The sequence below is a fragment of the Neopsephotus bourkii genome, unplaced genomic scaffold (assembly GCF_033783945.1).
Source record: "Neopsephotus bourkii isolate Nb327-2 ecotype Australia unplaced genomic scaffold, CSIRO-AGI_Nbou_v1 NB_1764, whole genome shotgun sequence".
Classification (NCBI taxonomy): domain Eukaryota; kingdom Metazoa; phylum Chordata; class Aves; order Psittaciformes; family Psittacidae; genus Neopsephotus; species Neopsephotus bourkii.
This window is the reverse complement of record NW_026902238.1, coordinates 1223681-1237656: the sequence shown is the minus strand read 5'-3', so window position 1 is coordinate 1237656 and position 13976 is coordinate 1223681. Positions and strand designations below refer to the sequence as shown.

Genomic DNA, 13976 nt, shown 5'->3' with positions numbered 1-13976 from the left:
GGTTCGGTACCTCCCCGGGGCAGCGTGACAGCCAGCCGCTGGCAAAGGCTGTGCCCTGGACTCCTTCGTGAAAAGCCGCAGGTCTTTTTCTTCCTCTTTTCCCAGAGGGAGCACCCGTCAAACCCCGTTCAGGCTGTTCCGAGGGATGGCGGCGGAAGGCCGCCCCGAGGGGCTGGGCGCTTTGCCGTAGCAGTGCCGGTCCCCGGCCACTGCGGCGGAGCGCGGAGCCGGGCACGGCCCAACCCCGGCTTCGCCTCAGCCACCTCCTCCGCCGTAGTTCGGGCCTCTTCCCGCCTCCCCTCTTCGTTCCCCGGACATCGCAGCAGGCATGGGCTGTTTCTGCACGGTCCCGGAGGAATTTTACTGCGAAGTTTTGCTCTTGGATGAGTCCAAGCTGACCCTGACCACCCAGCAGCAGGGCATCAAGGTAAAGGGAGGCCGGCGGGGCTGCGGGGTGCACTGAGGGAGAGCTCCGGGGCCAGGCTCCGCGCCGCGCCTTGCGGTATCCAGGAAGGGAGCGGCGGTACGAAAAAGGGTTTTAGGGGTCCTGCGAGAGGCGAAGAAATAATTTTGTAACTTTGGTTGCCGGTCGCATATGGGACGGATGAGCGAGCAAGACGCGTGCCGGTGCTGGCTTTGGAAGCTTTGCTTTGAGGTACTCACTTAAGTGAGCAGGTGCCGAACAGTCCTCAGCAGTCGGGACGCTCGTGTTTTCCTGTACATGCTACCAAAGTAGAAAGAGAAAAGAGAGAAAGGAGGCTGTTTTACAGAAAGGCGGCTGTGTACACTGGCTGTTGCGCACCCGCGCTGAGTCGCTCTGCCTCCGGCTGCTGCTCTCCGCCGAGACTTCCCTCTCGGCGCTGCTTGCCTTCTAGGGCTGCGGGGCAGAGCGGGTGCCTGCCCCCCGGCCCCGGGGGCCTCCGCGCTGCTGCCCTTGCCGAGTGGAGGGGGTAGAGGTCCAGCTTCTTCTGTAGCCCTGTGCCCTGTCGCCTGCTCGGTGGGAAAAGGTCTTCCGCTGCTGCAGCACGCCGGGTAGGGATAGACTCTTCGAAGTAGTCATCTGCCAAACGCTAAATGAGCCCTAACAGGGGATGTGATAAACGGGAGGTTTTTCTAAAGGCCCTTAAATTGTTCCTGTTTGATTAAGCCTGATGACAACATGTCTCAGACACTGGAAGCCCTTGTTCAAACAGCTTGGGACTTGAATTTATTAGCAATATAAGAACATGGTTTCGGTGTTGGTTCAGGAAAAAAAACCCCACAGTTCTTCTAAACTTAATTTTTTGAAAGGCTGAACTATTTTACCCAAGACATTTGGAGAATAAAAATCTGTATGCCTGTATGTTTCAGTTTGAATGATTACAGGTTAGTAAGAAAACTGGGAAAGGGAAAGCCCAATGGGGGACTGGCAAGTGTTAATTTTAACAGTATAATTTTAATCTGTGGCACTACCAGCTCTACGTGTATTGAGAATCGTCCAGCTTTGCTAAATCAACTGCCTGCAAATAGGCTCATAAATCTGCGCTTAACACAGAGGAGTAAAAAAATCATCCTGACACTGGAACTTAGTGCCTATGTAGGGTCTTTGAAGTTTAAGTTGAGACACTTCTGAAAAATGTACCTTTGTATATGATGTGGGTATGTGTGTTATGCATGTATATATGCATTTGTTGCCTGAAAATGTGCAATCGCAGAAGTATATTAACGGAATAATCTGCAAAGATAGTTCTATGATTGGCTCATGAATCCAAACCCTGAAAGGTGATGGGTTTCTGCAGTGTCTAGTAAAAGTTAGTGTCCCATGAGAAAGTGTCTGAAGATGTAACTTCTTAATAATGTGTGACTTACGGTGTTGGGAGCTGTCTAGTTTAAAATGAGGGTGTGGTTTCCTGCCATTCTTAGTGTGATATGAATGTGGTATGATGCTGTGTTTCACCCCTTCCACTTGCTCCTTCTCTGTCTTGACTGTAACCATGGAGCAGTCAAGAGTTGGTTGGAACAGTGTGAGGACCTGGCAGAAAAGTAGAAGTTTGTTAACATTTTTGGATAGGCAGTGAAACTGCATTGCAAGGAACTTAAGGCAAAGGAGAATGTCTCCTTTTGTAGCAGCCTGTTGCTGGTGGGTTTTTTTTTTTTTTGGTGTTTTGCTGTGGGTTTTTTTGTTTGTTTTTTTTTTAAGATTCAACTTGTATAATACGAATCCACAGCCCAGTGCTATAGCTCCAGGAGTTTGAAAACCTACAGAGAACTGCATACCTCTCCCCTAGTCAGTGGCTGCCATTATTGCTTTCTCCCTTGCTTTTGTACTTGCACAAGTCTTTGTGCAGCTGCATGTGAAGAGCAGCTTGTGTCCAGCTGAAGGCTAACCACAGATTTTCCTTTTGCTGGATTAGTCTTCAGCTAGATTGCTGCCCTGAAATACTTCACTGCTGGAAGAGGGCAGAACTCTTTCAACTGAGTCCTTATGCCATTTCAAACTGCCCAGGGAGCATTTCTGTTGTTTTTATCCTACAGGTTTCCACTGAAGTAACATGACTATTTCTTAGTAAAAAAGAACTTAAATTTTGCCATCTTCTGTCATTTGGCACTTTAACCTTGAACTATGGATGTTTTGCTTTGATTCTTTTGTTTTCATGTACACATCTATGAATGTACAGTTTCATATTTGTTTTTATAGAATTTCAGCTTTGGCACCGAGGTGTAGATTATAAATGTTCTTATGCGTTTTATTTTAGAACTTCAGATTCTGGATGTGATCTCTCTTTTGTCTTCACTCTTAATTTGTGTCACAGCTACAAAGGAAACTTACGGTTTTGGTGCTGTGTCACAAATCTTGAACTATTACAAGAGAAAAGATTTTAAGTGGTTATGCAAGCAGCTTCATTCCCTTCCTTTTTGCCAAAGAGATGCTGGTCTGCTAGAAATAAAACCTGCAAATTAGTAGCTGTTTACCATCTGTGTATTCACTTGGCATTAGTGGATTTCATTTTATTTGCTTTGAAGTGTTTAAGACTGAGGTGTCTGACTCTAGGAGTCCTAGGCAACTTCGTTTCTTCAGTGATTCTGAAATAAAGGCGTGAGGTGGAAAACCTATTTCTGAACTAAGAGTTTTGAAGATGCATTGCTTAGTTTGTACAGTAGTTATTTCTGGCTTGCTATGCTTGGTAGCATCTACGTGCAGCAAAATATGACATTTTTGAATTACAGTTTTTATTAACACATTATTGGTACTATCATAGGCTTTAAGTTGCACTTTAGATTAAAACAATGAGCAGAGGTGGCGCATGACTTTTTTTTTATTGCAATTTAGAGATAATTTGTCTCTTCCTTGTGTATTTCATAGAGCTTGTTAGGGAAAAGAATCGATTGCTTTTCTCTCATCCAGGTGGGGAAACTGAGGTGCGAAGAGGTCGATTGACTTTTCTAAGGTTGTGCACCAAGTTGACATCAGAGCCAGGAATGAAGTTTCTCAGCCCTCTAGGCGGACAGCAGTTGACCAGTCTCCCATGGGCTGGAGGGGTGTGTGATGATCTTTTCCTTGTAGTTGCTTACATTAACTTTAGCCTCTAATAGTTCATTTTTGTTTTCTTACTGTCACCAGTGCTGTCTTGCTGTTCTTGCTTTATATCTTTGTGGTTTAAGGTCAGAGCACAGTTGTGTGCAAATGTGGAATCCAGCTCTTCAGTTTGCAGATTTACAGGATATATCATAATAACTGGATAATCAGGAAAGGGTACCAAATATTTCATAATCTAAATTTTTATGTTTTCCTACAGTACATTAACAGTGAAACATATTTTTGAGAGTACATGTTTTGATATAATAATGACAGTTGTTAGTCTGAATAATTTTGGATTATGATGCTGTTCTCCAGGTTCTGGTACAGTTTGTCTAATCAAGGTATATGGTCTCAAGGCTGGGACAGCTTTTCCTCTAAAAAGGATATTCAAGATGCCAATTCAGAAGTGGATTTTAACAGACTTTTGCTACAAATATGGTAAGAGTCAGTTGTTAACTGAAAAACAGTCACTTCTCCAGGACTGCTTATTGACTCATTGACTCATCTTCGCATAGATTAAACCATAATTTAGGCATTTTTATGTTACAGTGCTACCTTCTAAGTAAGGTATAGCTTATTTGTTGATGTCACAAGACATGTCATTAATGTTTTGACATGATAGCTGACTGGTGAGTTGTGGGCATTACATATTTTGAGTCTCTTAAGGATTGGAGTAATTGTTCTTGCAGGAGATTGGTGTGCCTTGGACAGACTTGTTACTGAAGGTCAAGGAAACCTCTGTGGGCCCTGAGAAAATGCTGCTATGAAGCCCATTTGTGCTTTGTTGTTTAAGAAAGAACGGTCATCCTGTAATGTGCATTTAACAACAGGCCTTTTACTCATCTTGGAAACATTATTTAAGGCAAATGCTTGTTTTCTTTTTCTTGAAGAAGTTAAAAATATTGTGAAACATCTCTATTTTATGTTTCTATCTCTGGTTGGAAAAAATATTAGCTACAATATATTAGCTACTTCTCCAGTGACCAAATTCACTAATTAGTCTTAAGGCTTCTGGTCATTGCAGTTTTGAAATATTCCTTGAAATTTCTCTCTGAGCACTATGTTTTATGCCAAGTTCTGTTTAATTTGACATGTGCGATGGGCCAACCACAAGGTTGCGATGAACAGGATAGGTACACTAAGTCTTCCTGGAAGACTGCTTGCACTGTGTTTTTTAACATTTTATTAAGTACTACCTTCTAATCGTGATATTCTGGCCACCATACCACTTACTTGGTATTTTAAGGTGTTAAATTGGTAGTTCTATGATATACCAGGCTATCTAGATGTGGCATTTCACGGTTTGTAAGCTACACCTAAGGCTGAATTTTTGAATAAAATATTCAGTCTCCGAAGGAAGTGTATAGTTTTCATCCGGGAAATAAGCAGACAGATTTTTCTTGATGATGATGGTATACTGAGAGTTTAACAAAATGAGATACAACAATCTAAAAGCAGGCCTCAACCTCTCAACATGACTTAATAAAATAACACCCCCCCCCCCCCCCCCCCCCCCGAAATATGTGAAATAGTGTCTGAGTTTAGGAACTGTGTTAAATGACTTAATATATAAAAGACATGCGTGGGTTCATCAGAATGTGATACATGTTGTTAAGAAAGTTATGGAATAATTGACTATGATTTAGTAAAATAAAAAAAAATTAGGTAAACAAACCATTTTTATAGCAATTTCTGGGGATCATTCTGGCATTACTCTTCTTTTTTTTTTCCATTTCCCAGCAAAGTTTGTGGTTTTGGTGTTTTTTTGTTTTTGTTTTTTTTAATGATATAAGCAGTTGAAAATGGTCCAGAGATCATGCCTTCAAAACTTAATATATACAGAAAATGTGAGATGCACTTTTGGGTCAAGTTATTTTAGCTCTAGGGACTCCAAGGAGTCATTATGGCAACAGTAAGCTCCTACCTTTTTCCTGGTGAAATGCTTAATGAATGCGCATGTTAGCAGGAAATAGAGCACTATGAATACAAAGATCTTACATTGTGTTAATTATTCTAATTGAGACTGGGCATTAAAAGTCAAATTAGTAGTCATTCGCTGTGTGAATATGGAATGTATTCTTTGTGGCAGGGATTTCTGCCGTTTTAAACTACATTTTTTAAAAAGAAAAGCCTCTTCTGGTGAGAAATTTTCTTAATCATGCAGGTGCATTATTTCAGAAATCCTAAAAATCTTTTTAATGGTAAATTGCAGTTGCTTTCCATCTATGGTTATTTGCTTATCATCTACAGTAATTACTAAACTGTAATGCAAAGGCTCAAGCATATGAAATCATATTCTTTCCTTTGCCCTGTTTGGTATTGTTTATAGATACATTCCGGGCAGATTCTTCTAGATATTCAGAGTATTGTTTTGAAAAGAATAATTAATAAAAATGTGAATTGATTAAAATGACATAATCTTGAAATACAGCTGCTGTTTTTGAGAACAATATTTAGAAAAGTGTACATATTTTGAACAGCAGCAGGGAAACCAGAAAATATGGTCAAGCTCTAAGTAAGAGCATGTTTTCTTTAATGTCATAGATGCAGCACATCTAAGAATTATTTGTAGCAAAAGCAATAAAAAAATCTTTTAAACAAAAAATGTAAATGAATGATACTCTGTAACAATTTCCTATTAGAAACATGCTGTTCTTTCTTATATTTCTATTATGGGTGTGAAGTAGTCATTGGATTGCACACTAAGTACAAGATGATGCATGTGGACCATTGTTCTAATTGAAAAAGAAGGGAAAAAAAATAAAAGGGCTCACAGACCTTGCTGTTAGCTACTTCTCAAAATTACTGTCACATGTTTGAAACAGATTACTAATCTCAGCAGTATCTTTACAGATGAGACCAACATTTTAAATACCCCAGGGAATAACCATAAAATAAATGAACACTGAGGCACTTTATTTTCCCTAGGTGCACGTAACAAAATTAATGAAACCAGAATGACAGCAAGAAGGAAATTTGTCAGTTGTTAAATGAAGTTACCTCTTAGTCAATCTGAGGTTTAAGCAATAATATTGTCAGAGGGAACAGTTTTGCTGGTTTCAATGAGCAATCATTTCTTAATATAACCAGGGCAAATGTAAGCTGTGTGGGGTGAGCTTTTTATTAAATGCTTTTGGATTTCTGTAACTTGGATTGAGCTTTTATAACACTAGTGTATTTAGTACAGTTACATACCATTTCTTGATACTTTATTCATTCTAGTTTACTGAAGTTTTAAACCAAAATTCAACTGCAGAATGGGAACCCTTCCTCTCAAGAAAGAAAACTGCTAAAAATTACCACACGATATGCAGTGAACTCTAGAAGAGACTGAATAATTTGAAAAGTGCTTTAGAATTTCATTAAAAGCTGTAGGTTTTGTCACCTCATACTGTAAAATCTGTTGCCAAGGTGGTGCTGAACATGTATGAGCAAATGAGAAGTTATGTGTTGGTCGTGTTGCATCATTACGAATATCCATATTTTTGGTAGAAAAAGGCATTCTCCTTTTCCGTTCTTGTCAGTGTTTTTTTTTTTTTTTGTTTTAATTTAAACTCATTTTTCTTGTTTTTGTAATGATAGAGTAGTTGAATTAGTTGCATTTTACTCAAAACTGAGATCTTTGAAAGTGAGTAATTGTGTATCAATACCTGGGTAGAATCTTGCAGACTGCAATTTTAGTACATATTTTAGATACTGCCTTTTTTGATCAGATCTTGTGCTTGCTATATGCCAGTTCAGTTTCGTACTTTATAATGAAGATCGTAATTTCAGTACTGATTGTGCTTTTGTTCCCTTTTTTTTTCCTTTGCATCCTGTGTTGGAGATGGTTGAATACTGTAGGCACTAAGGTCAAAGGGACATACTTGGGGTCAAGCCATGCTGTTATTTAGAAGGGGAAAACCAATAGAAACAATAGAAAATTAGAGTTCTAATCCTTTGGTTTTGCTGCAGCATGAAGCAGGGTACCTGCCTGTTTTGCCAAGTGGAAAATGTGCTTTTTTGTCTCTGATAGAAGGTTGTATTGCTTGGTTTGTGACCATAAATTTAAAATAGCCATGCAGGGAATTTTTCATCATTCTTCATGGAAGTCTGGTGAGCTGAATGCATCGGTAACCTGTAATACCGGGGTGTTACGTCAAAGCTTTGTTGTTAGAAGTCTTAGTAGTTTGTGAGGATTCCTTTTAAACACATCCTTGTTTGTCATCACCCTTTTTGAATTTTTTTATTATGTCTCGGTGTGAAATAAGGAAGTGCATACAATTGGCAAATCCTCTCTCCTATCAGGTTTTTGTAGTACTTATGTTTAATAAGGGGGATCCTTTACATTCAGTGAAATCCAACTGCTCCTTCCATGTGCATTTAAAATACATAAGAATGCCATTATTGTAATGGATAGTTAGTCATGTGAAAGAAGTGGGCTATATTTTGTATGGTTCGTGAACTTACTTATTTATCAGTATTTACCTTTAGTCTTTGCAGGGTTACAAACGATCCTTTATAAGCCACACAAGAAAACATTTTGTATTCCTGTAGTTCTTGCAGGTTTGGGTATGTGTGTAAAACTTGTATGTGGTTGGGTGAGCCAGTTTGGTAATATGTGGCTCAACACTTCACTATCTTCCCTGAGTTCTCAGGAAAATGAGTACTGAAGGGACTGAGGGATAAATTCTTTGGCTATGTGAGACAGAATGCCTTTTAGTAATGGAGAAGGAGAGTCTTTTATATCTTAATTGCATTAAAAGTATTTGCAAGGCAGAAAATGGCAGTTTGCCTGTGTAATTAGTGGTAAAATTTGTCATGGCTACTAATGTAGGTAAGCACATGCTTTAACACTTGACGAACGAAAGGCAGTTGAGCAAATGGACTGGAAAGCTTTTCCAGGTTTTATTCATGCTGAGGATCTGTCAGTTTCTCTCATTTCCTGTAGTTTTTGGTGGCTGTGTCTTTACTCCCTGGGAAGACAATATGGGGGAGTGCTGGGAGCCTGTTGCATCCTGGACTGAGTGGTGCAGTTCGCCACATCTGTGCTGTATTGCATACCACCCACACCTCCTCTTTGAGGGGCCTTTGAAGTCTGCTTGATGCTGGCAGATAATCTTTTTGTCTGTATGGTTGGTTTGTTTCTTCAGTAAACCAAAATAAAAGAAAGCTGAGTCTCAGACCGTCGTAATTCTGATTGTCATAGCATGACTGTAAGGGTTGGGTGTATGTATTGGAGTGCTTTGACCGTGCATGTGTTTCTGGGTAATGTTGAAGGCTGGCTTGGATGACTGAAACCAAGATGTTTATATTCGAGACTATGCAGCAAATGATCCTGAGAGCTCTGTCTAGATCTCCGTTCAGAAGAGATTCAGAAACTGGGACTCTTTAGAAGGGGTCATTGGAGAGAGGTAGCTTTAATTCAGCAATGGTTATTGGGAGAAAAAGACCCTGGGCAAATAAACAAAATGATGCAAATTGACAGCATGGTTACACTTGAAAAAACTTTTCTCCTATCACTGTTTCCTCTGTGAAAGAAGGGAAAAAATCCACAAGATGTTGCAGTGGAATCTTTTGAAGAGGTGTGTGAATGTCCTGACTTGCGCTCAGCTTTTCAGGTTTAATTTGCATTGGCTGCTTCAGTTAGGGGAGGAGGGAGTGGGCGTAAAGGTTATTTTTTAGTATTTTCAGGATGAAATAAAGCTCTTAAGTTCAGAAAGTCAAATATTTTGCCTCAGTTATGAAGTGATGTCAAATTCTTCAGCCATACTCTTCGCCCATTCTGTTTTTCTCTCGAAGTCTCTCAGCAGGACCTAAATGTTCCAAATTATCTGCCTATATTCCTTTTCTTTATGTGTATAACACAGTTAAGTTGGCTGAACACTTTAGTTCTCTTTTCAGCATGTAAGTTCTTCACCTTTAACATTGCAGGTTCTAAAGCCTGCAATTCCAGTCATACTTGGTTGGAATACCCCACACAAAATATTGGAATATCCCACACAAAAGATTTTATTTTATTCTGGATTATTTTGAGTAGTCTTTTGTTCTTCTGTGTTAAATCTTGACAAACTATAGTGCCTTTAAAAACACATTTACAAACTGTGTTCTACAAAAATGTGAGGTATTCTCTGCTCTCCCGGTGCTTCAAATTGATATGAATGAGATTTAGTATTAAGAACATTATGTTGGCCTTCTGATTCCTTCAGCTGTTCCTCCAGTGACCCTGGGCTACTCCTGCAAAAGCCAGTTTTCTTTCTAAGGCAGCCATATGGTAACTGCCTTTTTTTCTTGTGAAAGCAATACTGAGTTACCAGAACCTTTCTCTGATTTGGGAATACTTGAAATTATGGACGCAGTTTCAATTTCAGTGCAGACAGTAGGTGTTTTAGTGAGCTTTGGCACCAACTTAAAGAGGATCCAAATTGGACCCACTTTTTCTGCTATCAGGCTTAGTTAGTTAATGATGAAACTGAAAAGAAAATGTGGTAGATCTTGTAAGAAGGTGTTAGATGTTGTTCAAATAAAAGAAATGCATAAATTTTCCAACTTTTAAATAGAAGTTAAACTTTTTCTTAGTCATCCTTGGCTTGGCTTTTCATCAGCATTCAGGTCTTGAGTCTGACTGGTTAAAGCATAAAAGCTGTGTTTGTTGCTTTCGTGACTGAATCTTTATTCCATGATCTTAGATCTGTTTTTTTCCTACTTTCCTGAAAAAAATCGGTTGTAAAGGCAGGTTTTGTGAACTGTCCCCTGGAGTCTTTGTTTAAAAACAAGCTGCAATGACAACCATGTTTGTTTATGATGTCTGCTGCTTTTTTAACAGGTGAACAAAAGTCAGCATAAGTGGTCAGAAAAATAACAGGTTTATTTTCTTATGTTGTGTGTGTGTCTGTATGGAAATTGGAGGGGTCTTGGTGAATTTAAGATGTTTGGGGAGGGGAATATACAAGATCTCAGAAGCAAAGAAGTTTTTTAATACTTTGATTCTTTTGCTGTAAATCTTTTTTTGCAGTGATTTGTCTTGTTCGTATTTGTATAAGAACTCAAACTTTTTACTGTAGCATTCAGAAACTCCAGAAGAAGGCAGAAGTCCTGCAGGAAGAAGTGTTCCTGGCTTGGCATACTTTGTTGACGGGAAGGTTTGACTGGGAGGTAATTAAACCACCTCCATTGAGTTCACTGAAAATGAACTGAGCCCAGCTTTTTCTTTTCTTTTCTCTCTTTTTTTTTTTTTTTTCCACTTGTTGCTTAGAATATCATGTATCTAAGCTCATGACATTTTCAATTTTCTTGATTTATTTTTTTTAATTTTAATTTTAATTTTACTCTTTGTCCATGAGTGTATACAGAACAGAAATATATGGGTATACAGAATGTATACCTCATACATACTCATATTTCTGTGAGTATACAGAAATACTTCTGTTGCTGCATGTGATGTACATGTAGTATGCTTTTAGAACTCTCTGTCCAAGAAGATGAATCCAGAAATTTTCATTAGCAAATAATGCACCAAAAGAAACTCCAAAATTAAAGGGGTAAGCAGAATACGCTTCAGTATTGTTTAATCCTACCATGTGTCTTGTCTTGATGATAATTCAAAACAGCTAGATTTTTACATGCCTTCTGTCAGTGGATTGATGTAACTGTTTTGAAATTGCACAAAGTTTCTTCTGCCTTTGCCTGCTGTGGATTAAGGTTCTTTATCTTAATATGCTTTTTTCCTATACAAATCTTACCACATACAGCAGATAGACTTAGCATTATTATCTGTAAGAAGAACATCTATCAGGCTGCTGCTTATTACCTAGTTTCTCAAGCTTGCTTTGATTCATATTCCTTTTCCTGCATACAGAAGGAATATGAGATAAGGAAAATCACTTTAACTGTAGAAAAGTAGTGTAATTGAATTTTGAACATTGACTTCTGAGTGTACAAAAAATTAAGTGAAAAAATGTACTCAGGCAGTAAATTACAGAAGCTAACGTAGGGTGCAGCACACTTAAGAATCAGGTATTTGCCATGAAGTTGACTGTGCATAGAAATGTGCTTGATTTTGAACTGATTAGGAACAGTTATGGGGGAACAGGAAACCTGAACGGCCTGATGCAGCCTTTTTTCTGTTCACCACAAGCTTGCAAAAAGAAAAAAAAAAAAAGTCATAATGCAGGGAAAAGCATGATTCTACTTAGCTCTTGAAATCTGAATCAGGGGGAAACACAAGAATGATTTAAAAGAAATTGCAGTAGTGATTGTTTTAAGTGCACACAAAGGAAGCATTGCTGTCTGTCAGGAGCACTGCCCATTTTCAATCTGGAAGAAGGAACTGAACATTTAATTAAACAATGCATTTGACTCTCTTAGTTTATGCTCCAGCATTCATGATACATGTAGACTTTGGGTTATTTTCAACTGTTTCTTCCTGCATAAAGTTTGGGCTGAAGCTTTTGTAGATCCATACATTTGTTTAGCTGTAGTAGCACTTGAGCACACCCATGAAAAGTCAAAGTACGTTGCTAACAGCCTAGGAAAAGCTGCCTCTGCCCCAGAGATCTCAGCCCAGGGCTGCAGCAGTATACCAGTGAGCGGATCCACAAGTGCGGGAGGAATGCAGGTTGGGATGGAGGAGAAAAGAGGCCAAGCTGTCAGTTCAGAAATATTGTCTCAAATAGTAAAATAGCTGACTAAGTCTGGGATTGTTTCTCTGATGGTATAAATTTGCAGAATTCTGCTGTGAGTAAATTGCACCATGTGTCTGCCCCAAATTATAAGTGCATATTATGGGTAGCTCTGGAGTGATGTGTATCCAGTTCTTGCATGGCTGTTGTGATTTTGAGTAAGGGTGTCCTGTTTCATTAAAAAAAAAAATAAAAAAAATAAAAAATTGTGAAGGTAAACTAGCATGGAAGCAGGTTATGGTGATAGAAATAATTTTGTACTTCCCTAGCTTAACCTTTTTTTCAGTGAGAATTATAGTAGGTTAGCATTAGCAGCTCGACTGCCTTTTCCTGGAATAGGCTGGCAGGGAGATACACTGTAGTTCCAGGAGCAGTGTAAATCGAAGGAGGTTTCTAGGCAAGCCTGGAGATTTTAAGCATCTCTGACAAAAAGCCACAAAGGTAGCTCATCTGCCAAAGGCTAGCAGGTAATTTCACAGTAAGTACTGACCTGATAAAAACACAGAACCCACAGTCTATGAAATGCATTTAATCAATCCATCAGCCCTGCCAGCCCAACAGACCCCCAGCCTCAGGATTTTCTCTGCATGCAGAAATTGTCTTTCTGACTAACTGGATGTGTGAAATAACAGACTTGTTTGAACCTTGGTGGACTAGATGATTTTTGTGATATCCGCCCCCCCCAGTCTACTTCATGTAGATAGAAGGCTGGATCTGCTTGAAAGGATTTTTTATCTTGAACAAAGGTTTGTTCTAGGTTTGGGGTCCTGCTTCAACTGGCAGTTATAAGTTCCAGTGACAGTTGATTAAGCTAAACTAAGTCAAGTCAGTGGTTATACAACGACTTGACAAGTTACACGTCTGACAAGTAGGTCACACACATCCTGCTACAAGACAGAAAAACCTCAAACTATCCTTTGTTTGATTAACTCAAATGTCTTCTAAGCAATAATGTATCAAAGCAAACAAAATTCAAATCAAACCAGAAAAAAATTGCTGTATATGAAAAAGGAGAAATTGGAAGAATCTGACCTTAGTGAGGAAGATCCTGTCGATGTCAATGATGATTGTATCATGTAATTGTAGGCAGGATTGGAATTGTGCTGAAAGGATACAGGCTTGATACAGTTTTCAGAAATATTCTGATGATTAAAAAAGAATCTTTCTAAAAGCTTTTCTACAGATTGTGCTTGGCACTTGGGTGATTTTGAAAAACTGTCCCAAGGCCTGAAGTACCAGTTACAGAGCAAATATCAGTTTAAAAGTATCACCTGTATCGAGTTGCAGTTATGATGCCTGGTGTATGAGAGCTAGACCCATGAGCTGAAACTGGGAAGCACCATCTTAGCATTATGAGTTGGCATTTTCTTACTCCGTGCGAGAAACATTGAAATATTTTATGCTGTTCAGTTTGTTATTTTTAATAATCAAACAATCCCAGATAATTAAAGGTGGATTTAACAGTTTTAAGGAACAGCTGCTGCTAGTACAAATAAATGTTTGCCCCTAAACAATACTGTAATTCTTCACACAATACTGTAATTCTTCACAGAGGTACGTATTAAAACTGCAATTTAAAAGATTTGACTCTCACAGAGTCATTTATGTAGTAATATAGCACTGAACGTTCTGTGGTTCAGATAGGTGTGTGTTAACCCTACTAAAATCAAGTTTTGGGACTACAGAATCTAAGTCTTTCACTTGCATGCAGTATTTGTGGGTTCTGCTGAGTCTTACAAGTTTCTATGTAAAGGTTT

General features: G+C 38.9%; 1 protein-coding gene across 3 annotated transcripts in view; it reads left to right on the top strand.

Moving 5' to 3' along the window:
- The first annotated feature begins 37 nt into the window (after window positions 1-37).
- Window positions 38-13976, top strand: part of EPB41L4A (erythrocyte membrane protein band 4.1 like 4A) — a 128250-nt gene continuing 114311 nt past the window's right edge. The window contains exon 1 of one of the 3 annotated variants that reach the window (XM_061378084.1): window positions 38-427. In XM_061378084.1, coding sequence (XP_061234068.1) covers window positions 329-427 — 99 coding nt within the window. In that variant the 5' untranslated portion in view covers window positions 38-328. The remainder of the gene's footprint in view (window positions 428-13976) is intronic. The other 2 variants (XM_061378081.1, XM_061378083.1) reach the window with 2 other exon arrangements.